The following is a 26,668-nucleotide window of genomic DNA, read 5'->3' as shown; positions in this document are numbered from 1 at the left end:
GCGTAAGGTGGCGCTGTAATCACAGATTGCCATCTTGTGCACCACATGACCTCGTTGCCGTGTCCCGTGACCAGCTCACGTGAATTTTGACAAATTCAAACGTTTTTGGTAGAAAAAAATGGATATTTTGGAGCAGCACCTCGAACAACAGGATGTCAGGTAGTGTTTATGTTAAATATCGACTGGCTGATAATGCGAACACCTATCCCTCCTGTTTCGCTCGAGGTCTCCTCAAGGTCATCACGTAGTGCACAGTGCGCACTTACAAGACTTAGGACAACGGTCGTGGAAGTAATAGGCATAGACGTAACTCTATAGATAAGTTACATATCCATTCTTCAACATACCTACGCTTGTTTTACAGCACTGTTAACGCGAAGGATGACGGCGGCACGGGAATTGTTATTGAAGAAGCAGAAATCGTTGATTGCGAAGGTAAATACATTGCTCACAGTCTGAATTAACGTTTCTCAAAACGTAGCACACTTTATACATTTACAATATTTTTGTAGGGGAAACTGTTGGAGAAGATGGGATGCGCTATCAAGAGACTCTAGCATATAGAGTGGTTCAAGTAAATGGCACTACTGCTGGCAATGAAATAGAACTACCAGTTACCCAACCAGGGAATAATACTGTACAGGTCCTAACATCCCCATTAAATGGCCAGTTTTATGTTATTGGAAATGCTAATGATGTTTTCACCACTGCACAAACTTCTAGATCGTTGGTTCCTAGAACTACTACTCTACAAATAGAGACACCAAGAAATTGTACCACCGTATTGAAAAAGGTACAAATTTATTATTTTCTTTAATAACTTGCGTTCAACTGTAGAAAAATTTCATTTTTAAACTTTTGTCCTATGTATTTTAGAGGGACGATAGAAGAAGAGCAACTCACAATGAAGTTGAACGCAGACGAAGAGATAAAATAAATAATTGGATTGCAAAGTTAGGAAAAATTATCCCTGAATGCAATACTAGTGCAAATGGTAATGGTAGCGGCAGTGGTGAAGGCAAAGCAAATTATGAAACTCAGGTATAGGATTAAAATTTGTAGTCAAATTTTATTAACATGAACATGTACACTAAGTAACATTCATTTTCTGTACAGAGCAAAGGAGGAATTTTAGCAAAGGCTTGTGAATACATAGGAGAATTACGAGCTGCTAATCAGGGATTGGGGCAATGCTTGCGCGACAATGAAAAATTACGGCAAGAAATAACTGCATTAAAGCAATTAGTTGCGCAATTGAAACGTGAGAATCTTCAACTGAGGTCACAGATATCATCCTCCTCCGCAGGAACCAATGTCGATGTCGTTCACTTGAGCCCTTAAAAAAATCTTTAATTTATAACACAGTGCTTCTTTTGTAAATATTAGGATATGTAAACTGACTTCACTGTCAGAAGAAGTATTTACTCTGATATTCGTCGTATTTGAATTACATTTTTGAAAGTAAATCGCGTGGTCGTACTGGTATAGTCATAACTACTGCACGTATGTATATTTTTATATTCTGTTAATATTCTAATCATGTTAAACAGAGCGATTTATTTTACATCAAAATTATACTTCGCTTTAGACGAAATCGGAATTCTTTCCGCGTAATTTAATGAATTATTATATTTATATAATTTATAACTAGTTATGACTATTCCTCACAGGACCTATTAAAAAATATTTTCTTTCAATGTGTGCATATGCATTGGATCGAATTACCTCGTGTACGTGAACGAGCCAAGGCTGTGAATATTGAACATTGATTTGAAATTTCTTGAACATACAATTTTAGGCAGCATAGCCGAAGTTGATTTAAAAGAAAAATTTTTGTTGCAATACGAAAAAAAAATTGCGATGCATAATATGGTGACTGAATCTTTACAGAGATCGTTAAATATTTTTTATTTTTAATACTGTTTTCACAAGTGTAGAGTAGGTACTTCATAAAATGATCTAGGGACTGAGAATGTAAAATAGATTAATCGTACACGTGTAGATGTGTATGTATATTTATATATGTATATATACACATATGTGTACATATGCATATACGTACGCGTATAGCAATAAACATATTTTTTTCAAACCAAGATTTTGAATGCTATGAAAATGCGTCAAAATAATTAAAAAAAAAATTACACTAATTTGTAATATATCGTTGATGTAAATATCGCGAGGTTATTGTTATATAATAATATTATTATTAAAATGAAATTTAATGAAATTTTCGTTACGTTTATTTAAACATTGACAATAATCCTGAATAAAATTTGCATTCTTTTTATGTATAGCATTTATTTATTTTTACATATGATACAACGGAAATGTCGAAGTTACTAGAACACTGTTTGCAATTTGCAATGCCTTTATCTTTATACTCTCTTTTCACGATAAAAGGACCCTGCACCTCAACAGTTTTAACAGCTTGTTATCTTTTTTTTTTTTTTTAACTTTCAGACTATTTCTCAACATTTTAACCGTTAAAATAACATTTTCATGTAACGCTGCATTTATCACTTAACGCGTGTACATAATACACTATTATAATACAAGATTTAATACTTTTTAATTGAAAGTTTCATTTTTTGTAAAAAGCTACCATATCATCCATTGTTACAAGCGTATTTGTTATACTTTTGTTTTTCAGAAAAAAAAAATATGTACGGATGAATGGAAAGCTTCTTACCATGTTTTTACGCTTATTTGACACATACGTACAAATGTTTCCACAATTATGTTCCATTTGTGCTAAATAAAATAACAGGAAGCTTAATTCTCCAGGCAACTTATCTTCTCTTGGACATTTTGAACTAATTACATACAACTTTCTTTCAAGGTTTTGAAAACTTATTACAGTACTTAATACACATTTTGTATAAGCTGGAAATGCATTTAAGGACGTCCCACACTTTATTATTTCAACCATCACGTATTATTTTATATTAAGTATTCAGTTAATACACATAAGAATTATAGTAAATTTTATATTTGTAACATTTTATGTACAAGTTTCTTGTAAGTATTGAAACTAATATAACAGTTTAATGCATGATACGTGATTACGAATACTCGTTATACTTCTCTGCAGTAGATCCAGGACATCCTTAAATGACCAGCATATAAGGTTCCTGAACATACAGAAATTATGTTCGTGTTATTGTTTCTGACAATTAATCTTCTAGATTTCTAAATGCTTGTTGAATATCCTCGTGCAATTGGTCGAAATCAGCTCTGATTTTGGCTTCGCCGTCTTTCACTGGATCCTAAAACAATAAAATATATATTAATTCCGTTTCTATTAAAATATACATATGGTTAAAAAATAATATTTACCTTGAATTTCATGGAACTCAATTGATAGAGAATATTACCCATACTGTCTCTAATAACGTTCCAGGTTATTTTATTATCTGATTGCGCCGTAGATTCGACTGCGTGCCTTGCCATGTCGTAAAATGCGATCATGTTTCTCAACATTCCCACAGTTTTATAGAATGGGCAGAAACGATCATATGGTGAATAACTATAAAACACGGTAAGTAATTAATACTATTATCTTTAGATATGTTTAGTACTAAGAAAAATAATTGATACCTGTTTTGTTGTAGGAAGTCATCTTTGAGAAGTTTTGCAACCTCCAGAGTAATTTTATCCGTTTCAGCGAGAGAAGCTTTACCAACTAACTGTACAATTTCTGACAGATCTTCCTCTTCTTGTAAGATTTCCTTAACTTTGGTTCTCAAAGGTACGAATTCTTGGAAATTTTTATCGTAGAAGTCATCTAAAGCTCGCAGGTATTTACTGTATGAAATAAGCCAATTGATAGATGGAAAATGTTTGCGCTGAGCGAGTTTCTTATCAAGACCCCAGAACACCTACAAAAATCAAATATACAAATATTTTCAAATATACCTTATTAAACAGGTATTCAATTATATATTCTTTTCTTCTTTCAGTACCTGCACGATACCAAGAGTTGCACTGGTAACGGGATCAGAGAAGTCACCACCAGGCGGTGATACGGCACCCACTATACTAACAGAACCTTCGCGATCAGGATTACCTAAACATTTGACTCTGGAAATAAGAAGTTTCATATTAATATACATTAAATCAAAACGTGTAATCATTTATTCCTGAAACTAATTATATAAAAATGAAAACTACCTTCCTGCACGCTCGTAGAAACTGGCAAGTCGAGCTCCAAGATAAGCAGGATAACCAGAATCGGCAGGCATTTCAGCCAATCGACCAGAAATCTCACGAAGAGCTTCTGCCCAACGTGATGTTGAATCTGCCATCATGGATACATTGTAACCCATATCTCTGAAGTATTCTGACAACGTGATACCTATAAAACAGATCATTTTATTCGTGACTTTCTTACATAACAAATCAAGAATGAAATGTTTAAATCATTCACTGAACCCGTACCGGTGTAAATTGATGCCTCACGAGCAGCCACAGGCATGTTTGAGGTATTAGCAACCAAAGCTGTACGCTTCATAATAGACTCGGTGACACCGTCAATTTCTACAGTTAGTTCAGGGAAATCACGAAGTACCTCAGACATTTCGTTACCACGTTCTCCGCAACCAACGTAAATGATGACATCGGAGTTTGAGTACTTTGATAAAGCTTGCGAAATAACAGTTTTACCACAACCGAAAGCTCCTGGAATAGCGGTTGTTCCACCTTGGACGCATCTATAATTTTATAAACATCCTAAGCATTTGTTTTATTTATTAATAAATACGTTTAAGTAACAAATTAAACTCCTACGGGAAAAGAGAATCCAAAACTCGTTGCCCAGTGAGTAGGGGATGGTTAGCTGGCAATTTTTCAGTCACCGGACGCGGTTGACGTACCGGCCATACCTGAAGCATGCTATACTTGTGTCTATCGCCATCAAATTCTGTCTCCAAAACAATATCCTGCAAAATACAGCAGCAAAGTGTTACATTCACCATATTATTATAGTTTAATCGCTTGCCTATCAATATATAAACTTACGTTAACTGTATAGTTTCCAGGAGGTGCAATGAAAGTAACAGTTCCCTTACTTTTGGGAGGTAAAATCATTTTATGTTTCACTAATGTATTTTCAAAAACTATGCCAAACAGATCTCCTCCGGTAATGTGGCTACCATTCTTTATATTGGATGGATTAAACTCCCAACTAGCGGTTCTTGATAAAGCTGGTATATTAATACCTTTTGGGATATAAATTGAGCCTGTAAGCTCATTGATATCTTTTAACGGTCTCTGAATACCATCAAAAATACTTCCAAGGATACCAGGCCCAAGTTCTACAGACAATGGTTTTCCTGTACGTAGGACAGGATCTCCTACAGTTACACCGCTGGTTTCTTCGTAGACCTATGTAATAAAAAAAGTAAGTATATAAATGATATAATATTAAAACATATCTGTAATTATAGAATATATACAGTACCTGAATGGTAGCCATGTCACCTTCTAAACGAATAATTTCTCCTACCAGTTCGTAATATCCTACTCTCACTAGTTCGTACATAGCTGATCCTGCCATCTTCTCAGCAGTGACAACTACAAGGTAAAATTATATCACAATAACGAATGAGCTTAGTTATAAAGTAAATTATGAAATTATTTACTAACCAGGACCAGATACAGCATATACATAGCCAAATTTGGTTTCCCTCTCCTCGTTACTAATCTTTGATAACCCACGGCTTGTCATCGTGAATTTTTATTCAAGTAAAACCAACAAATAACTGAAAGCATAAAGTAGCAAATAGAATTTGGAACATTTAATTAATAAAAAAGATACAAAGTATTTATGATAAAAGCTTCTGATAAACTTAATCTTCGATATGGAATAAATATTGCGATCCATAAAAGTTATATTTTACCAGAAATCAAATAAAAAAGAATAGAGTGTTAATCTGTAACGTGTAATCGTGAAGATTAGCTTAAACTCACTTCACTCTGACATGTAATCAACAATAATTCATCTCATGCTAATAAAAATGTGACAAAAGGAACATAGAAATTAACGATCGTGAGCGCTTTATTCGAATAAAGTGTTTTTACAAATATCCCGTGTGAATTTCTCGTTTGAAATTAGCAAAAAAATTGATGTCAACTAGCATATCCATTCATTGTAAAATTCACGTGAGCAGTTCATTTAAAAAGTAGGCGTAGCCCTCTTCGAGCCCGCGAGACGTCTGCTGTCTTCACAGAATATCGATTTTAAACGAGATATTTGTCATCGATCGTGGATATAGAACAATTTAATTCGTGTTCGGTGAATTTTTCTATATTAAATATAATAGATAAATTTTATCGTTGATCGAAAAACGATGGCGCATTCAAACTGGTACGATCGATACTATACGCGCCAGTCTTTCTGCAAAAATCTCAGATATCTTTTGTATAATATGAAATTGTTATAATTGTATCGGATATATAGTAAATCAGAAAACACCCAGCTCACCTACAGTCAATTAAATAAATGACAGTAAAAAAACTTACGAGACGTGAAACGTATCGAAGTAAGTCACCCTACAACAGCAAGTCAAGCTACACAAGTCGAGCCTGGCTGCTATCACAAGACAGGTCAGCTGACTGAAATGCATGCTCGTTTTCAATTATCAGAATTGAAGCACGATTTACACATGAACGACATTCTTACTGTTTTAACATTTCGTTAAAATATTGTAGCTTTGTATCAAATGTTTTAAGAGAGATTTGATCAGTCTAATCATCTTGAACTGCAATGGTAATATAAAGTATGGTTTAACAGATTAAATTTGTTTAACTATAGAACTAGGGCCGGCCCTGGGTCTAGGCAGACGAGGCGGCCACCTAGGGCCACTCAAGGTCCAGGGCCCCCATAAGACGATTTTGCGTCTAAGAATGCAAAAAGAGTAATGTTTACTTGAATATTAATCAATGCAAACGCAAATCTAAATTAGTTATACAAGCTTTAATGTTAATTTTATAAATTTTATTTGAGGTACTTTTTGTGAAGGGGCCCTTTTTCGGAGCTCGCCTCGGATCCCCGAAATCTCAAGGCCGACCCTGTTTATAACATAAAGTTAATTTGAAATTAAACAGTTTTGAAAACTGAAATAAAATACTTATATATTTATGTTTTAATACTAATTACTCAAATATTTGTCGTGCGCGCGCATAATTACAAATTTCGTACATACTAAATCCTGAGCGCGATACTGACGAAAGCTAGCTAAAAATAGAAATAGTCAAGGTAATTTAAACTTGATTATTATCATTATTACAGACTGTACACACTTTAATTATGATTTCAAACTTGAATGAGAATTATAAATATATAATGAAAGTAAATATTTGATGAACAGAAATTAAATTACATTTAGACTTTACTTGGGCTTGGCCCAAGATGGCGCTTTGTAGGGGGGATGAAAAAAACTTTGACGAAAAAAAAAATTGAAACAACTTAAAAAGTACTATCTATATAGTACGAGATCTATGGATCTTCCGAAACATTTACTTACACGAATACAGTTACATAACCTACTTAAAACTATCTATGTGTTTGTTAGCTAAGTCTGTATATATTCTCTAGCTCTGAGTAAGAATATCATTTGAGCGTCAGAATTGCGTACACAGCCGAGGAATTGACTTCCTTTGTCGCGTTGCTATTTTATCGTTCTTCATTCCTGTTGTAACCTAGTAATCATCTGCAGAATTTTATCAGCGTACAATTTCGAAGTTTTGTTTCAGTGATTGTTGCTAACTCTAACTAGTTGTTTTGTTTTCATTTGGTGATTATCCATTTTTTAATAAGATGGAAATGGAAAAATTACAGGAGTTTATGGAATTGCTTGGTCGATTAAAGGTAAGTTGTTAATGATAGGAAGACTTTTTTTTCAAGGCAACATCGTGACAAATATAAATTCATAGTTTTGAACGCGTGATCTTGCTCGTGTATATATCTACGTCTATGTCAAATGTTCTCTTTTGGCATTCTCAGTCTAGTGCAATCAGCATAATTTTGTGCAGTTAATAATGTTTGTTGCTATATAATATTTATTATATAACGATATCTGAAAATCTCAATGTTTGTGGAAAAAGTAGATATCGTATTCATCTTTTGTTATTTGAGGATTTTGATAACTTAAATTGATTAATGTAAATTCATATATAAGTATCTGGAATTACAATTTAAAAAAATGATTAACTTATCTACCTAATTAAATGATCCCTTGTCTTATCATATGTCAATTGTTATTTTATCTTTTATCTTAATTGAACATAGTGCATTTTTATTTTTAATTAAAACTATCTTTTATAATGCCTTAACAAAGCTGGTCTTTATGCTCTATTAGTATTTATGCTAAAAGTAGTTTTAGAACATTTAATAACTGTGTTTGTGATTTTAGCATATGAAAAGAACAGGATGGGTAATTAGAAATATTCCTGAACCAGAAACAATAGCTGGCCATATGTATAGGATGGCAATGCTTTCATTCCTAGTGGATAATAAAGAAAATTTGGATAAAGTCAAGTATGAAATGGTATTACTGATATTGTTTGTCAAAAATTGATGATCATCAAAACCTTATATTTCTAAATTATTCTTTGCCAACTATAGGATCATGCAGATGGCTTTAATACATGACTTAGCAGAATGTATTGTGGGAGACATAACACCTCACTGCGGTGTACCACCTGAAGAAAAACATAGGAGAGAGGATGAAGCTATGGAGGATATCTGTAAATTGTTGGGGGATAAAGGTCCTATGATATTAGAAATGTTTAGAGTAAGCATTATTAACTTATATCTTGCATCCTATTTTACATCTATAAAAGTGTAGTGCACTTTATTTCATTATTGTTTTCTCTCAAATTTGATTTACAGGAATACGAAAAACAGGAATCACCAGAAGCGAGATATGTTAAGGATTTGGATAGATTAGATTTAATCATGCAGGCTTATGAGTATGAAAAGAGAGACAATGTTCCTGGAGAGTTGGAGGAATTTTTTGTTGCAACTAATGGAAAGATTAGACATCCTTTCATTAATAAATTAGCTTGTGAAATTACTGCAAGAAGAGAAGCTCTATGTCACAATTCAACTAGCCCGAAATGAAAAAAAAATTAAAGTTATCAAAACAAAAATGAAAAAGTACAATACTAATTTAGCCAATTTTTTCATCTTTCATTTGTCAAAACTTGATGAACAGTAACATACAAGTTATAATATTAAATTTTCATTGCACAGTCGTAAATAATCCGAAGAAAAATATTATAAATTTTATAATTATTCGGTTAGCTTCGTTTTATAATGATGTGACATTTTTACGGAAAATAAAGATTACCTTTGTGGCCTTTGAATGGCTTTTAAAATAATGTATTTCAATAGTGCAATATTAATCTTTATTTTCTGCAGAAATGAAATTAATTAAGAAGTTATGGTAACCTTTAATTGATAACATTCATAACAAAATTATCAAATACTACTTGTTACATTGGAATAATCCTAGTTTTAAAGTATAATATTATATATTTAAAAAAAACAAAGTTCTTTTAATTTGTTACAATATATTTGATTTTACGGGTTTTTTTTGTTGAGTGAAATTTAATAAGTGAGAATAAGTTTAAGATCATGTTCAAGTATTTTAAGTTTGTGGTAATATGAACAAGTTCATAAGTAACCAAGTATATTTGTTATTTGACAGATAGTTACCATACCAAACGTTTATGAATTAATTTATTATTATTACTATTATTTATTTATGAAAGTAAATAAAGTTTTCTAAAGTAAAATGATGTCCTAGTCTTTATATCCCTGTAACTGATGTATCAGTTATAGATTATTTAATATTAACTTTAAAAGTATATTTGTGCTTTATCTGATTATTATAGCTTTTTATCAGTTGCAAGGCGCAAATTGTCTGCATACATTCATTGTACGTGTACGTACACAGTATATACACAGATTTAAAGGTGTACTCAATTACTCAATCGACGCACCTTTTCTATATATAAGGGTAATATAGGATGCAATTGGACAGTTGCACAACAAGAAACGGTAGAAACCAAATGTTTTATCAATATCCGAATTGGTTCCCAATTTTGTTCGCGTGCTAAAAAAAGTTACGGACACAAACTATACGTAAGAATATTTTAATCGAATGATTTCATTTCAAATCGGAATAACAAGTGAAAGAAATATTTAATATAGTAAAAGATATATGAAAGAAGTTTATCCTTTTAAAGTAGTAAATTCGTGAAATAAATTCTTATACATCTAAAGGTCGTCTACAGATATTGATCGATCGTCAGTCAGTAACCAGTACGCGTTACGAGCGTTTTACCTAAAACTAACCTTGTAGAATAAGTAGCTTTAACATGCAAATATAACGATAAAGAATCGTACATTGATTAGGTACAAATATAAGTGTCCGTCTGTGAATATAATACAGACGAAGGAACTGTCGACAACTACAGAAACAATTTTTCGACATCAGGATACAAGCCGGCCGGTTATACGGTTTTAACCGTGTTTCTTATGAACCATGGCAGCAAGAGGTACCGAATCAGTAACCAATTCTTTTTGCGGGAAAAAGCGGCGTTCTATGGAGAAGTTTTTGACGGAATTCGACTTGCTGAAAGAAGAAACCGGTTTAAATTATACGAATTTTCATTCGATTTGCGCGGCACTTTTCCAGCCGCATGAACTCGAAAAGGAAGAACGGAGACTTGAAGACATCTTCAATTTATTCGATGGCGATAACGATGGTATTTTGAAAGGACAGGAATGGAAAATGTATGTATACGCATGTGTTCACGTCACGAGTAAAACGAACAACAGGTTGTTTAATCGAGCATAGCATTACAGAGTTACCGGATGTCTACAATAGCCTTGAAATAAGCAAGTGGTCCTGCCTCGAAATAAGCAACTTGCTATCCCCTCTTCTTTGTTCGAAGTCGACCGTAAATTGAGAGGTCTGTGAAAGCGAGAAGCCAAGGTTTTGGGAAATAAATTGTCACGCTCGACTGAGCAGTGACAATGGTTAGTAGAAGAAGGATGGAATATTATATAATGCTTTCTCTGTCTGGTATTTTTGCCGCAAAATAAGCGAAATAGTGCGAGAATAAGAGAGCATAGTATATTTTATCCTTGTTCAAAAAATAACATCGCTGCTCGGTCGATCACTTTATGATTTACCGCTACCTCGGATTTCTCCCTCGTTTCTCGTGTTCTCTATAGATTCCGTTTCGAGAACAAAGTCAAGCGGAATAGCTTACCTGCTCCGTAATAAGCAACTGTTCGGTCCCGAACGAGTTGCTTATTTCGAGACAATAAATAATATTGTGATTTGAACGTAGTTTTGATAAAAGGTCTATACAACGATAAATTGTACGAGTATAAGTAAAATGAATTACGATAAATATAGAAAATAAATGTATGATTACGAAAGTTTTATTACAACAGAGTCTGTTCATGTATTCGTTACATAATTTCTTATTTTTAATAAAGCAAAATTTTGTACACCGATGATAATTGTAAGATAATTTTAAGATAAAAATGATTTGGACTTAAATTTCGTGCACTCGAAGTATGTAATTTTAATTTTGCAACTCTAATCTTAAATCATTATCTTACAGTATTATTAATCTTGTTTGATCAATAGATTCATCCATTGGTTGCGAGTAATTTTTGAACCAATAACTGCACTCCTCGTCGTGGATGTGCAAAATGATTTTATCGACGGATCCTTAGCTCTCCGTCGATGTGGATGTAATCAGGACGGAGTTGATGTGGTTGAACCGATAAATCGTTTAATAAGAAAAGGGCATTTTGATAATATTATTTATTCTTTGGACTGGCACCCAGAAAATCATATTAGCTTTCATGAAAATTTACATTTACGTGAATTGCATCTAGATTCAAAGGTTTTTATTTATTAAAAAAAAATGTTATGTAATTACACTGACATTCGACACGCAACAATTAAATATATTCATATTTATTTATGCAGGTGACAAAAGAAAATGCGAAGCCGTTGAGTACCGTAATTTTCGCGGAACCTTATATGGAACAAATACTTTGGCCCAAGCACTGCGTCATGAATACATGGGGGGCCCAGTTGCACAAAGACCTGGTGATTGTGCCACATTCAGAGCAGGTAGTTCATACGTTAATTCATGATAATTTCAATCATACTCAGTGGCGGCTCGTAGCTACAATTAGTGGGGGTGTTGCTCCAGAAAATTTTTAGCCTTTGTTTTAAAATACCGGCACTGCGGGAGCGGCAGTGCTCTCTCTCCCGCGCAGCCTCACGCGCAGCTTCTTATGTGCGCATGCGCGCGACAGTTAAACACCATGCCGCTGGAAATGTGAAGCGCACAGTTCCATACAAAGATTTTTCTATCTTTTTCATAAACTGGGGGATGGCTACTGACATTAAGCTTAAGGATTATATATTGTATAAGTATAAAGAAAGAATTAAAGAAAAAAGGACTCGTTATATTAAATGTTATCAATAATATCAAGAGGAAATAGAGGACGCCTACACGCGAGCCGCCACTGATCATACTTTATTAATTATGCATCGTTTTTCAGGTACGCAAAGGTCAACATCCGGAGTTGGAAGCTTACTCGGTGTTTTTCGATAATAATTCGAAAAACTCCGTGGAATTGCAAACAATTCTGCGTAAATCAGGCGTCACACATGTATTTGTATGCGGTTTAGCTTACGACGTTTGCGTAAAAGCGACCTGTTTAGATGGACTTCGATTAGGATACGCGTTAGCGGTGATTGATGACTGTTGCCGCGGCGTCGATACGAATAACATCGAGACTACAAAAGAGCTAATTATTGAGAATGGAGGTCTGATCACCGACAGTAACACCGTGCTGTCGTTGGTGAACGAGGGAAAACGGAGTCTTATCATGAGCCATCAATCTGCAAAGGCAATGACCTCGATTCTGTCCTCCGGAACACCCGCGAATGATTCTGAAACAATAGATTATATATAATAGAATATAACATTCTATGTTATAGGAGAGTAGAAACAGATTATTATTCCATAGTTTATTTAAAAAAGAACTTTCCGTTTCTTACAGATCGCTTCAATGTCTTCGCGAGACTCTTATCGCTTAGTAACGATTTTATGAGAATCTTATCTCGTATAGTACCTGCAACTAGGATATCTTAAATCAGGGATAATGGTACCTTGATGTTTCAAAAACATGTATAGTTTTATGGCCATTGAATATCCATATCAAGTACAGTGGTACCTCAGTATACGTCCTGTTTGGACGTGACAAATTTTGCTCGGTATACGACATAAATTTTTTCTGTGAATTTTGCTTCATTTTTAAATAATTATCTCAGAGGAAAAACTAAATTAATAATCAATTATATTCGAAGTTGATGTATCATTAACTGACTGATCATACAAGTAAGGATATCATATAACAAACTATAACCGCGAAACAGGAGGCAATAAAATTTATTCCATTTGGTTTATTAATTTAGAATCTACCATTAGGTTACATTTATATTTTACAAATTAATTATGTTAAATAAACTAGTGAATATTTTTTATAAACTTTATAACATAAACAGTGTTTAAATTATTTTACAACCCCATTAATGTAGGTACAATATCAATAGGAGTCTTTTTTACACAGGAACGGATTAATCATTTTTACATTACTTCTTATGGGAAAGGTTGGTTTGGTATACGTCCTATTCGGTATAAGTCCAAACATCTGGAACGGATTAAAGTCGTATACCGAGGTACCACTGTATAAGCATTATATTTTAATACAACATATTTTAACCCACATCACGACAGTATTCAGGAAAATGAAAGTGATATTGGTATTTAACATAGAAATAGTTTTATTTATGCGTAATATTAAGTTATCTTAAAATTATCTGCAAGAAGTTTCAGTAGCCTGTAAGAAATCTTCTTGTAAAAAAAGAATAAATATGTTTATATTTATATAATAAATATAAATATGATTATACAGTAACAGTAATTCAGTCGGTGTTTCTGCTCAAACGTTTTCCGTTCATTAACATTCGCACACTTTTTTCGATTTTGTTCACCGACTCGTCATCCACCGTTAATTTGCAAGCGTATCTGTGTCTCGCCCCACAATCGTCGCTTTGGTACGAATACAATCTGGACGTTGAATTGTAGGATAATTTTAAGCACCTGGGATTGAAAGGTTAATTATCATATACCATAAAATTATTAAAGCTGTATTGTTATATCTTACCTGCCATCGCCAGGAACAGTCTGTTTGGTGTTTTGATGAACTGGCTTAGCGCTACTTGCCCAGATCCACAGAAGACCCGGATTCAATCCTCCCGTCCAGAAGGTTTTACCTTTCAGCTTGGAATTTGTTTGTAAGCTGGCGAATACATCACGTTTCTCATCGTCCGTGTCGAATTCGATCAAGTGACCACCCATGCCTCGACACAAGCTCGCCGAGGACTTCCAGTCGAAATCACGGCTGCCGAAGTGATAGCAATTCTGACCAATTTTCGTATAATTCTGGGGGCAAGATTCTAAAAAATATAGTAAAAAGATTAATTAAGATTAATTAACTAATTAAATAAGATGTAGAACTCACCTTTTTTGTCAATGTTTCCAGAGATCACATAGTACAGAAGCTCCTCCGCCCTCCTCAGACGATTCTCCAGGAAATCTACCCTGTAAACGAGCTTCTCTATCGCGCCTAGTGTTCACAAACGATTGATTAGAAGAATCTCTTGACAGAATTGTGGAATAATTATTCAAGTATCTTACCGAGCAAGTAAAGATCTGTTTCAGAAACTTCACGTTTGTTAGGTGTTGAAATTTTCGTGGATACGGTCAAAGTTTTGTCACCAAATTTCATCACCTTTGATGTTCTGGAAATCTTTGAATCAGAGACGACCCAATTTTCTAAAATCTCACCCCATGGTCCTATGGATGTTTCCGTTATCGAAGCGTTCGGCGAAACAGACACAGGATGCAAATTGCCTAACAACATTTTAACGACCTCGTTAGAGGAGATATCTTTTCTCCGGTACAAATTATTCGGTCTTTTACGTACCTGGAATTCCCATGCAGACACTCAGCTGGAAAACCAGCAGCAAGGAATGCAAATGAAGAGATCCTTTACGCTTCATGGTAGACCTGAAAGTAGAAAACGGTGGTTACAGAAAAGCCGAGTGCGGTTTTTACTTCGTAATTCCACTTTCGTGAAGAAAGTCCCGAACAACGATTCTTCAGTTTATGCTAATCATTTCTTCATTGAAGACATTCTTTTATGTACGTTTAAATATCTTTTATTTATTCACAAAATTCATCTCACATGTATCATTTATTTTTTTAATTTTATTATGTGTTTCTTATAATATTTTAGCTGTATTTCATATGATTTTGAAAGAAACTATGATTTTTCTTTTTCTTTTTTTAGGGAAGATGAGCAAAGTGAAGATTCCTCCACTTACGTAATATTCGTAGAACAGAAACGTCCCCTTGGCTGTTATCATTCCACTTTGATTTCTTCTTTCATGCAATCCACCTGCTTGGTCCGCTTCCGTTTGTGAGCCAAGCAAGACTATCGACCGAAGACCCGATCGTGTAGCCTTCTAGCTGGACACTTTCTCTCTCCTCCTCGGAAATATGAGTCACTTTCTTCGACGGATTCGACTATGCCCTCCTCGCCTGTTTTTGCGACCACTTGTTATTTGTTTTATTAATACATTAACTATCACAGTGAAAACAGACACTTTTGGTACGCTATAATTACAATTAATTCAGAAAACCATCATTTTCAAAGTAGTATAACGAATGCTTTAGCATACCAAATGGAATATTAATTAATTCGAATTTTCTAAGTAACAGTACTTAATTGATTCAAGACTTGAACCTCAAAAAATTGTATTTTAAAAGGAACTCGAGGGGTTCTAGATGAATTCTCAATAATTTTGTCGGGTTTCTCGAATTCCTTGCTTGCTTTTGCAGCCACGAGCGATGCAGCATTTCTTAAAGATCTGTCCTACTAACACGATTCTCTCCATGAAACGTAGTCTTATCATCATTCCAATCCATGACTAACGGGCAACAATTTTCGTCAATTGCTTGACTCGCCCAGAGAATCATTTGATTCGCAACATTGAAATGTAAATGAAAGGGAACAAAGCATTATCCTTTGCATCTCTTTAATGAAACAACTATTGTGACGACGAATCTGCATAAAATTCAATGCAAATCGCCGGCAACTAGTATAATCAGCTATATACTTTGTATGTACATCCGTGTTTAACATAAATTTGGTCAGTATCTGGCAATGATGTAACAACCGCCTATCGAAGTGACCTTTCACAGGCAGTAACATTGAACAATCATGATTATCAGTCTTTCAGTTTTACACATGATTAAAAGTAGACGGTGAGATTGAGTCGTTCGTTTCCGATTTGGCTGTTCCTGCACTTTGTCTCTGCTGCCACTTCAACGCTGTCCACTGTCTGAACAAAAATTTAATTAACATCCATTATTCTCCTTAAGTTATATCCTTAAGTTTATACAGAGTGATCCTCTCGCTAGTGGAGCCAAGTCGTTTTCTCGACGGGGGTGCATACTGTAGCTGGGCCCGTGAAAAGGTTTCGATGACAGAGAAGGGCTTGGGTCCATTCATACTGGTGTGGCGGCATTTCCTTTGAGTCCACTAGCGAGAGGATCACCCTGTAGATGAAAGGATTAAGAAAGGGTCACGGTACCCTGTCGTCGTCGTCCCAGGATAACTTTTTCACCCTTTGCGAAACGGAACAAGCAGGCCAGGCAGGTACCAAAGAATCCGGAAGATCGACGGAGTAACTGGAAGATTCTCTTGAAGCAGTGTTCGCGTTTGTTTTTGCGCTCAGATCGTTCATATTTTGTACAAGACCGCCAATATTTGGAATGTTAGAGGTTGCCGATAATCCCGGAGGGGTAGGAGCTGGAGCAACTTTGTGTCTCGTGTAGAGAGGCATCTGTCTGGCTGAGGTTAAACCTGATTGATATTAATAGATAAGTAAAATGTGTCATGAAATTAGTTCATAAAGAATCATCATTTGTTAAGTTACTTTTAATGGTGGCATTGTAGTTCCTCGCCCCAAACACTGGGTTCTCCACGTCGTTGCTGTCATTCAACCCCTGAACGTCACCGTGGTTGCTATCGTCAACGATTTCCTGGTCGACGTGATTCTCATCCTCTGGATCGTCACCTCCGTCAGCTTCTTCGTCGTGTTCGTCGATGCTATGAACGCTCTCGTTACGATTTCCTCTTCGAGGTATCTCCAGAGCGTCCTGGAGCATGTTCGCTCCGAGAACTTGAGGAGTCGGGCTGAGGGCCGAAGGAACAGGTGATTTTTCACGGTAACCAGTCCCTACCGAACTCACTGACCCACTGGTCTTTGGCCTTTTGCTAAAACACACATGGTAAGAACTGTCCGAAGTACAAAGAGGCATGGAATATGTGAATTATGGAGTTACTTACTGTTTGTATATGTACAGAATCAAGATAAGTATAATAACCCCAAGAAGACCCAAGACTGCACCAAAAACAGCTACCAGAAGAACACTGCTGCCTAACCAAGCAGGGGCAGCTCTGGCAGCGATTGGCAAGGAGCCACTATTTGGTATATGTACAATCACTGGGATCATACTAGATCTTTAAAGAAAATTTAAGCGTTATGCGACTGGCAACAGGTTCTATTAACTAAATTTGAGTGATACACACCTGGGAGGACGACCCGAATCAGAGGCAACAGCCACCAATCGAGCCAAGGAACCATTGATAGTCGCTGCTGTTCTAAGGATCAGTTCTCCATTCTCTCGTATTTCGAAAGACCTGTTGCAATTTTATATTTAAAGCTTTGATCGTTATTAACAGTAGAACTACCAAAGGGGTAAAAATGACTGCTTTCCAGTTTCTTATTTTAAATTAAAACGTTTTGTCAAGGTAGTTTTGCTGGAATGTATGTTGCCTATTGTCGAGATAAAGAATGTATGTACATATTAAATTATGTTTCATCTTATATTTATTTAATTTTCTGTATTATTTTCAACTTAGAAATCAGGGTGCATCAAACGTCGGTAGCTCTAGTGTTAAGAGAATTATTATATAATTTAAGTACCTGGCATCAGGTCCTCTGAGCGACAGACTGACTTTATCGTCCCTGTCTCCATCAGCTGCTTCCAGTTTTCCTAAATATCGCATCGTTTTTAATAAGTGGTCTAGAAAGAGGTTCGTCAAAGAAAATCGTGAAGGAGAAAGTAAGCATACCGACAATGGATCCCTCTCTCAAGGTTGCAGCGTGAAATTCATACCTGGGATGACGAAACCTGGGTTCCCATTCATTTACATCCTCCACGGAGACGTTCACCCGTGAAGTATCGTTCTGAAATTATTTCGCTTAAATATTGGCGTTCTTGTTTTAAAATTCTTGTCTTCGTTTTAGTAAACCTACATGATGGCCATCGGTGACACGAACCAGGAAACTGTGCTGGATCCTTCTCTCATAATCTAAGGTGCCTTTCAAGATCAGTTCACCGGAATTGGTGATCGAGAACCTTTCAAGGTCTTCTATAGCCCCTACTAGCCAAAACCTTAAATTCTACAAACAGAAGAAATTTTCCAGATGCCTGTCTGCGAGAGAAATTTTTAAGAGTCGTCGAAGGCAATTACCTCGATGCCATTTACGATTTTGTATAATTTACGATAGGGATTTAGCCTGCGTGTGGCCTGAAGGGGTGCTTGTAAAAATGGCACTCCAGATGTGCGACGATGACTGGTGACTCGAAGTCACGTAGCATAGCCACGTGTCATAGATTTGATTATTTGAAAAAAGGCACGGAGATGTTTGGAAAAGGCAGGCAACCCCATGTTGCGTTTCTTTAAAGAATAGGGACACTGTCCTTTAAGGATCTGAAGTGGAGAAGGCGAAGGCACCTTATGGTAAGTGGACGCTGTCCGCTCAGCACTTTAAATTATCCAATAAATCTATAGAATATAAATGTTTGGAAAAGGCAGGCAACCCCATGTTGCATTTCTTTAAAGAATAGGGACACTGTCCCTTAAGGATCAGAAGTGGAGAAGGCGAAGACACCTTATGGTAAGTGGACGCTGTCCGCTCAGCACTTTAAATTATCCAATAAATCTATAAATTATATATCACACTTACAGAATCCACTTTGTTCACTGCTGTTGTTAATAAAACACTTCCTGGTGGAGTATTCTCTGGAATGTTTGTTTGATGATCCCGTTTTATAAACTTCACAGGTAATCTTCCACCTAATTTGCAATGTTTTAATTAATCAAGATCCTTCAGAATTATTTGATCAGTTAACCCTTACCAAGGAGGGTCTTCGAAGGACCCCAGAGAGTGATTTTTGGTGATTCTGCAGTAACTATATCAACAAATTTATTCTTGATCTTTATATGTACCCCGGATCCGTTTAAGATAAATATTACATAATTAGACCTATAATATGTTCGCTCAAAAATAAAAAATAAAATAAAAACACACTTGTTCCGGCAGAGCCCCGGTTGGTATACTACGTTACATATTTGGATTGATCTATTTCTTGTTGAATGCATTGGCATTTATGGCATAATAATGCGGAGGTGAGCGCGGGTCTGCCCATTTATGACCAGACGGTTCCCTTGTCTTCGAAATAAAAGGGAGCTGCTATCTTTAGGGTCAACAATGCTTATTTAATTTAAATATATTTTTAGACATCCAAAGAACCTAATTTGAATAACCTTCCACTCTAAAATGTTGAGAAATTTGAAAAATACCATAGGGTCCTCAGAAGACCTCATTTGATATGTTAAGGGTTAATTACCCACCAGCAGTAGGTTCTACATTCCAATCGCTTTCCCGAGAAACAATTATCGTAGAAAGAGCGTATTTGTCTGGATTGTCTATTTGTGTAGCCTGAAAATCAAATATTATTGTTAAACAAACACTATCAGGAATCATATCGTTATGATAATATTTCTTACCTTAACAACAATTGTTGCCGGAGATAATAATTCATGTTCATACAATGGTCGCGTTATGGCGACCTCAGCTGTTTCAGGATTCAGTGTAAGGAACGGCAAGATCCCACCCTGAATCGTGTACTTAACTGGAGCACTGATACCCACATCTTGATCCGCAGCTTTTATTGGAGTTGGATCAACCTTTAGTATTCTCCTCTAAAAAGAAGCAACTAAAAATCCAAGATTTCTCAACATCTTGTTATTATGAAACTATCAATTATACCGTTTTTATATTCCTAGGTATGATAATTTTATATTGGTCAGTTTCAAAAGCTGGATTCTGGTCATCCGCGTCGATGACGTTCACGTAGAGTGTGGTCGTTGAAGATTTTGGAGGATTCCCTTGATCCTGTGCGCGAATGTCCACGGAAAAATTGGAAAGAGTTTCATAATCCAGTGGTTTCCTCAGCACTAGAGTACCTTCCAAAGCGTTCACGAACACAAAAAAGTCCTGTATAAACATAAAAATAATTCATAAATACTTTGCAAACTTTATCAATTGTTTTTTATACAGATAAATGAGCTTACGGAATGTGGCCCTGGTAAAACGGCATACTGTACAGTAGAAAAAGGGCCCGGTTGATCAGCATCTACGGCTCGTACCCCTTGGAGAACTCTCGTACCAACTACCGTGACCTACATTAGGAATAATCTTCATCGGTAACCAGATACATTTAGAAAAATACACTCCCTCGCAAAATTAGAGTAACACCCACTTTTTACGTTGAAATTATGCGGACTTCAAATGGACGTAACTTCGGTCCGAAAAGTTGTATTGAAGTGAGCAATATAGCAGGTAAAAGAGCAAATGAGGAATTTTCAAATTTATTAAAATTTTGCTGAGCCGACAGAGACAGAGAAATTCGATTAAAATAATTGCAATTACTGTTAATATTTCTTCGAAGCTACATAACTTCAAAATTTTAATAAATTTGAAAATTCCTCGAAGAGTTTTCGAAAGAGGACCATTTTAGCTGCTATATTGCTCACTTCAATACAACTTTACGTCCATTTGAAGTTCGCATAATTTCTACGTAAAAAGTGGGTGTTCCTCTAATTTTGCGAGGGAGTGTAGTACGGTCTACAACGAAGTTCATTAAACGCTTAATTCTCACCTCAGAAATATTAAGCACATAGGGAGCGTTCACGAATTGAGGTGCATTGTCATTTGCGTCTGTCACGCGAATATTAACTGGTATCACAAAGCCCTTCAAAGTGAATTTAAGCAGTCGTTAAATGAATGAAAATAATTAGAAGCTTCTTATGGAAATGGGTATTTTAAACTCACCGGATCTAACGTGTGCTTCCTTTCGCAGATTACATTCACGTAGACGCTGGCGGGTCCATCGATGCCCTCTTTGTCGAGAGGTCTGACCAGAGTCAAGTTTTTGGAGTAAGCTGAAAATGCTACAGGGCTGTCGTGTTCCTGGAGCCTGAGCTCGACGTCACCTTGCGGTCCAGGATCACCCAACACACCCAGGACACCCACGGTGTCACCGACCGGCAAATCTTCGCTGACAAAGAGATGCGCGGCGGTGGCACCGTTTTCCAGGAAGCATCGCGCGTCACGAATTACTGTATTCAAATATAATGAAATTTCAATGGAAGAATTAATTTGATGATATCAAAGACTGAACATGAAAGGATAAAGGGTGAACGGCGTGTTAAAAGCGGAAGTGGTAGTCGACTTGAAAGTCTGTGGGGACGTTGTTCTGTTTCTTCAGCTTCTTTGAATAACGACCGATCGTGTTCCGTTGATACCGAAACAGATATTGCGTTCTCAGGAATCATGCGGTTTTTGGTTTTCCGGCGTTTTTCACAAAGCGGTTGACCGCTCTTCCTGTCTGCGTCATCGAATATTTTTATACACATTATTTAACACGTTCAGGACGGGGTGGACATGGGACGAGATGAGCCACCGGTGGTACATACACAATTGTTTCATCGGGCGGGCTATGCTACCAGTGTTACATGAACTATTATTACGTCATAGCATTTAAATAACTGATTATTGTAATTAACAAATTTTTGTAAACCACGCCCCATGACGGGGACACTAGATTCAGGCCCCGTCGCGAACGTGTTAAACATTATTTATGCTGATAATTATTTCTTTTATAGGCACGTTCATTAATTTCAGTTTAATGTAGTGAAAACTAAGAGAAACAATAAGCTAATTAAGGCAAGAAAATAACTATAGCAAAAAGATCTCAATTTTAATGGGTAAGTTGTTTCTTCCCTACTTGATTTCAACCCATGCTGTCATTCTCTTTGTACATATGTATTTACAGGAAAACCTAGGGAAAAGGTGCGTTCAATAGGCAATAAAAATGGCTTATACGCTGTGCGGTCATAAATTAAGAGTCTTGAATCGTGACATGCGTTCGTAACAGGATCAAAGCAGACGGTGTTAAGCGATCGTTGACTCTAATCTGTTGTGCACCGAAGCTTCTGTTATCCGTTATTTTGCGCAATTTAACTGTACCATGTGTGATCTTTCAGGTCCGCCAGAGACAATATTTGTAATGTTTATTCATATACAAAAATTAGGTTTAAAGTCATTGAAATTGAAATATTAACGAGACATTTCGTTCTTTATTATAATCATCGTTTCTATCATCGATACAGTAGAAACCTAGATTTTGTTGACCGACGGAGAGCAAGTGGTCATCTACATTCGCGATGGGGCATACAGATAAAGAATTCAGTTCCCACACATGGAGACATTTGTGTCTGGGTATTAAATGTGCACACGTAGACGTCATTTAACAGGAACGCGTGGACGAGGGTTAGACGTGCGCGCTCCCTTGGAGCGAAGTTCCGTCTGCCGCCAACTCACGGTGTATCGACGATGCAACGTTCCGGCTTTGCCTTTCCTAACCTTTTTTCCCCCCGTGGTTTCAAGACTTTTCCAGAAGAAAATTACACTATAAATTCCCTTCGATGCAGAGAACTTATGCATTTGCGTGATTCGAGTAATACCTATCTTGCAAAATTGTTAATAACTGGTCGGAGGTAGTAGGTAACTTTTCTTTTTTTTTCATTCACTTTGTACATTAATCGTAATAACTTTTACTATATAAATTAAGACTGAATTTGTTTGTAATAAATACTTGCTACGCTTCAATAGGCAAGACGATAAAGCGGAACAAGTTATTTGTCTCAACAATTCATCAGCGGTTTCCTGCGCTCAATTGAACAGCCAACAAAACAAGGATTAGCAAGGCTGGTTCACACGATCAAGGAGAGCGAAAAAAGTAAATGCCCGTTTATCTTAACAACAGACGCACTTCCTGCGTGTCGAGATAACGACTAATTGTTATGCAAATAAGAAACACCGATTCCTATGGTGAAACGAATCGTCCTTTTTACGAGCACTAAAATGATATCACAGATTCATGTAACAGCTACTAATGCATCCAATTGTGCGTGTGGTTACGTGACAAGGTAAGGACTTGTTACTCTACAAGACATAACCCTATCGCTGCCATGATGGTCACATGGGACCGGCGCTTGTCTTTTCATTTGGGCCATGGCGGTCATCGATGACCACCATGAATTTGTTTTCAAAATCATTCATTTTGGGACAAATGCTCTCGGATAAAAATTAATGTCTTAAAATAATATTTCCCAAACACAGTATTTCAAGTATTAGCATAACACTGTGGTCTAAATCCTTTGAGGAATACTCACAGACTATCTGAATTATTCAAAATTACTGTTCAAACATATTTTCTATCTCCCTCAATCGTTTCTGAAATTTGTTGAAAAGATGACCTGCGTCAGAGGTCACGGGTGACCACCACTAAGAAAAATGTGCTATTGCCATTATAAAATGTTTAATTTTGTATTGTGGCCCACTGGTGTAAGTTGAAAAATTCCCGTAGCAATGAAAGGGTTAATTAACCCTGTATCTGTTTTCTCTAATCAAACCACGAATTAAGTAGTTTGAAGTGTTATAAAACGAAGCTTCGAAAGTATCATTTTATCTACTCTCACGAGCACTTATTACGGCCCAATTATCATGCGCGCAAAATGGCCCCAAGTTTCTACGAATGTCCAGCGACAAGGAAGAGAGGTCATTAGAGCGGACCATTGCGATTTTCGCAATGCGGCGACTTTCTAAGATACCTGATCGTTATCCGAAGTGTCGCGAGAATCATCGGAGGGAAACGGAACAGAGTGGACGAGGTATCCAGAAATTTTACCCGATGTCTTCGCGACCACAAATCCTCCGCGCGACCGTTCGCACGCGATCAACCGTGTGATGAAGCGGAAGAAGGGGCGATTAAGGTCGCGGGCAAAGTGGGAATAAGGGGCACCGGTACGAATTATAGAACAGAAGGGACCAAAAAGGTGGACATAGGGGAGGTGGAGCAGCAGGTGCGTGAGAACGCTTTTGTATACCCACATTGTCCAGTGTACAAATGCACCGTGCAACAGAGGATAGGCAGGATCTTCAGAATGTTCTGTCTCATGGCGATCCAAGGACATCCTTCACCGGTTCGGGCACCGGCCGATGCATCTGCAAATTGACGGAGAACTTGTGACTGCGTTTCAACTTTTAAACACACAAGGGACATTACCCAATCGACACACGCCGATTTTGATGCCCTTTGAGTATTTGACACGTATTTCTTTTATCGGCAATCGTCCATGCTGAAGGGGTGAAAATAGCCCTCAAAGTTGGGGTTGCAAAACATATTTTCTTGAATATCTCAGGAACTATTAGGTGTAGGCGAAAAATTCAAAATGGAATTTCTGTGTTTTTGAACAGCAAATTTTTCTATGTAGCCACCTTTTTGATAAATTTATTTGTTTAAAAAATATATTGAAAAATAATCTATTTTTTTTACCCCTTCAGCATGGACGATTGCCGATAAAAAAAAATACGTGTCAAATATTTTTTTCAGTTCTATATCATACTTAAAGGGCATCAAAATCGGCGTGTGTCGATTGGGTAATGTCCCTTGTTAATACAGATTCGCGTATATTGTAAGTTTTGTAATAATCAAGCAAGGAAATGAGCTTTCTAAATTCTTCAACCACCGTGCGATAAGTCCAAGTTTCTAAACTCTTTCATAATTCCAAAACAATTTCGAGTCGTTTCTTTTAATTGTTATACCGTAGTTTTAAAAGTTCCTTTGGTGTTACAGTTAATCGTAGGGTTGTTTCTCGCGAATGAGAACGATAGGCTTTCGACGAGTAGACGGGAGCAAACATTTGTTCGATCGATGTTCGATCATGTTTTTCGACGAAAAAGGAGCGCGTATGTATGTAACGAGTAAACATAACGCGTGGTTAGAAAGCATGCGAAGAAACTGCTTGATTACGTGAAACTTAGGTACCTGGAACGACATCAGGTGGGGGTGGCGAGAGCGATAGTTTGCCGATCTTACGTGTTTGAAACCGAAGAAGGGCAATAAGGATTGAAGTGCAGAAGTAAAAGTAGGCTGAAGATAGGCAAAAAATGTATACCAGCCTGAGAATCGTGATTTCCTTCTTTCAAACGTTTGCTCGACAGGGAGATGCTTTAAGCTTTGGATTGATATAAGAGGCTGTCGTAATCGTCGCCAATTACGTTTGAAATGGAGTGGTAAAAGAGTTTGCCGCGAGAGTAAGCGGAAATAATCCGCGAAACCGGGGGAAAATGGATTCCAAGCAGGGCCAAATGATTTATACGGGATGCACGAGCCGGATACGACGGCTATGTGGGCCACGATACTCCTCGAATTCACAGACCGTAAACTGAAACGCACTGCCATGGGCAACCGGCGTAAAAGTCCTCCCTCCTGGCTACGATTCGCGACGCCAACAATTCAATGGTGGTTACAAGAAGCGGCTCGATGAATCATTTCGTCCCTCGATTTCAACCTGTGCTTTCACGAAAGTAAAGAAAGTACGAATATGGAAGCAGACTTTTTACTACTGATGAGAAAGAACATGACATAGAGGATATTTGCATATTTGCATTGTTGAAAGAAGATTATTGCTTGGAGATGAAAAGGTTTCATTTAATTCCTGAAATATAGTTCAACGAACTTTAAATAATATTCTACAAACTTCTGCTCCGCTCAGTTCTCCCCCGATGTGTGCAAGCCATACTTACCACAAGAACTGTACCAGATGATCAGAATCACCAGCAGAACTATTTCACCCTTCAGCACTCAAGTTTCCACTTGGTTCCCTCTTCTCGAATCAACAAATTCCTCGTCAATCCATCATCACCGTTCACCAGCTATCTATGAACCAGCTCACACTTCAAGTATAATAATTCCTATCACTGTTGGCGATCAACTTTTCAAAATATTTCATCACAAAACTGGATAGAGTTCCTCAAATTACAAATCTGATTCACCTTTAGGGTTCACTGGAACTTTCGTTTAAAATTGTTATAAAAAAGACTGGTTATTGTTCATGCCTTGTGGATGTACTGTCACGAAGGAATCGATGAAGAGACCTGTAGAACACACCTGTCGAACGGTAGAACTCGCTACTATGAAACTCGAGCGAGTAAAGAGCTCGGTAGACCGGCACTCGGGAAGTCGAGTTCTCCATTGTTAGGAAGGGGGAACAAACAACCAACCGAGA

General features: G+C 36.6%; 6 protein-coding genes across 12 annotated transcripts; 3 read left to right on the top strand and 3 right to left on the bottom strand.

The window, feature by feature from the left end:
* Positions 1 to 23: 23 nt before the first annotated feature.
* On the top strand, positions 24 to 2,230 carry LOC114875348 (upstream stimulatory factor 1-like). Of its 2 annotated transcripts, none has more exons than XM_029185512.2 (5): positions 24 to 159; positions 365 to 435; positions 513 to 793; positions 877 to 1,041; positions 1,117 to 2,230. In XM_029185512.2, exons 1-5 carry the CDS (start codon positions 119 to 121, stop codon positions 1,339 to 1,341), a joined length of 783 nt encoding a protein of 260 aa, XP_029041345.1. In that variant the 5' UTR covers positions 24 to 118; the 3' UTR covers positions 1,342 to 2,230. The 2 variants fall into 2 exon arrangements, with proteins under 2 accessions (XP_029041345.1, XP_029041346.1); XM_029185513.2 differs by having other exon boundaries at positions 67 to 291.
* A 746-nt stretch (positions 2,231 to 2,976) lies between these two features.
* LOC114875345 (V-type proton ATPase catalytic subunit A) lies at positions 2,977 to 6,630 on the bottom strand. The gene is made up of 11 exons (XM_029185510.2): positions 6,523 to 6,630; positions 5,647 to 5,762; positions 5,462 to 5,574; positions 5,020 to 5,385; positions 4,789 to 4,940; positions 4,441 to 4,712; positions 4,174 to 4,357; positions 3,966 to 4,083; positions 3,601 to 3,881; positions 3,340 to 3,529; positions 2,977 to 3,269 (listed from the first exon to the last, which is right to left on the bottom strand). Exons 2-11 carry the CDS (start codon positions 5,726 to 5,728, stop codon positions 3,177 to 3,179), a joined length of 1,851 nt encoding a protein of 616 aa, XP_029041343.1. The 5' UTR covers positions 5,729 to 5,762; positions 6,523 to 6,630; the 3' UTR covers positions 2,977 to 3,176.
* A 933-nt stretch (positions 6,631 to 7,563) lies between these two features.
* Positions 7,564 to 9,801, top strand: LOC114875349 (5'-deoxynucleotidase HDDC2). Of its 2 annotated transcripts, none has more exons than XM_029185514.2 (4): positions 7,564 to 7,870; positions 8,415 to 8,539; positions 8,627 to 8,795; positions 8,894 to 9,801. In XM_029185514.2, exons 1-4 carry the CDS (start codon positions 7,820 to 7,822, stop codon positions 9,122 to 9,124), a joined length of 576 nt encoding a protein of 191 aa, XP_029041347.1. In that variant the 5' UTR covers positions 7,564 to 7,819; the 3' UTR covers positions 9,125 to 9,801. The 2 variants fall into 2 exon arrangements, with proteins under 2 accessions (XP_029041347.1, XP_029041349.1); XM_029185516.2 differs by lacking the exon at positions 7,564 to 7,870 and adding an exon at positions 8,076 to 8,105.
* A 158-nt stretch (positions 9,802 to 9,959) lies between these two features.
* Positions 9,960 to 14,026, top strand: LOC114875394 (nicotinamidase-like). Of its 5 annotated transcripts, none has more exons than XM_029185616.2 (5): positions 9,960 to 10,150; positions 10,506 to 10,804; positions 11,673 to 11,934; positions 12,021 to 12,167; positions 12,605 to 14,026. In XM_029185616.2, exons 2-5 carry the CDS (start codon positions 10,554 to 10,556, stop codon positions 13,019 to 13,021), a joined length of 1,077 nt encoding a protein of 358 aa, XP_029041449.1. In that variant the 5' UTR covers positions 9,960 to 10,150; positions 10,506 to 10,553; the 3' UTR covers positions 13,022 to 14,026. The 5 variants fall into 5 exon arrangements, with proteins under 5 accessions (XP_029041449.1, XP_029041451.1, XP_029041447.1 ...); XM_029185618.2 differs by having other exon boundaries at positions 10,486 to 10,804; XM_029185614.2 differs by having other exon boundaries at positions 10,424 to 10,804.
* Position 14,027: 1 nt separating this feature from the next.
* On the bottom strand, positions 14,028 to 16,031 carry LOC114875395. The gene is made up of 6 exons (XM_029185620.2): positions 15,498 to 16,031; positions 15,098 to 15,180; positions 14,809 to 15,024; positions 14,633 to 14,737; positions 14,276 to 14,567; positions 14,028 to 14,211 (listed from the first exon to the last, which is right to left on the bottom strand). The coding sequence occupies exons 2-6, from the start codon at positions 15,171 to 15,173 to the stop codon at positions 14,034 to 14,036; spliced, it is 867 nt and encodes a 288-aa protein (XP_029041453.2). The 5' UTR covers positions 15,174 to 15,180; positions 15,498 to 16,031; the 3' UTR covers positions 14,028 to 14,033.
* A 245-nt stretch (positions 16,032 to 16,276) lies between these two features.
* On the bottom strand, positions 16,277 to 24,572 carry LOC114875393 (protocadherin Fat 4). The gene is made up of 16 exons (XM_029185611.2): positions 24,489 to 24,572; positions 21,366 to 21,652; positions 21,193 to 21,285; positions 20,606 to 20,713; positions 20,301 to 20,528; positions 20,039 to 20,233; positions 19,883 to 19,970; positions 19,215 to 19,324; positions 18,501 to 18,647; positions 18,317 to 18,431; positions 18,168 to 18,237; positions 17,771 to 17,881; positions 17,528 to 17,701; positions 17,115 to 17,455; positions 16,770 to 17,041; positions 16,277 to 16,517 (listed from the first exon to the last, which is right to left on the bottom strand). The coding sequence occupies exons 1-16, from the start codon at positions 24,553 to 24,555 to the stop codon at positions 16,428 to 16,430; spliced, it is 2,496 nt and encodes an 831-aa protein (XP_029041444.1). The 5' UTR covers positions 24,556 to 24,572; the 3' UTR covers positions 16,277 to 16,427.
* Between the last annotated feature and the right edge of the window lie 2,096 nt (positions 24,573 to 26,668).

The sequence above is a fragment of the Osmia bicornis genome, chromosome 7 (assembly GCF_907164935.1).
Source record: "Osmia bicornis bicornis chromosome 7, iOsmBic2.1, whole genome shotgun sequence".
NCBI classification, from domain to species: Eukaryota; Metazoa; Arthropoda; class Insecta; order Hymenoptera; family Megachilidae; genus Osmia; species Osmia bicornis.
Note: the sequence above shows the minus strand (reverse complement) of the source record. Positions and strands in the feature narration are given on the sequence as shown.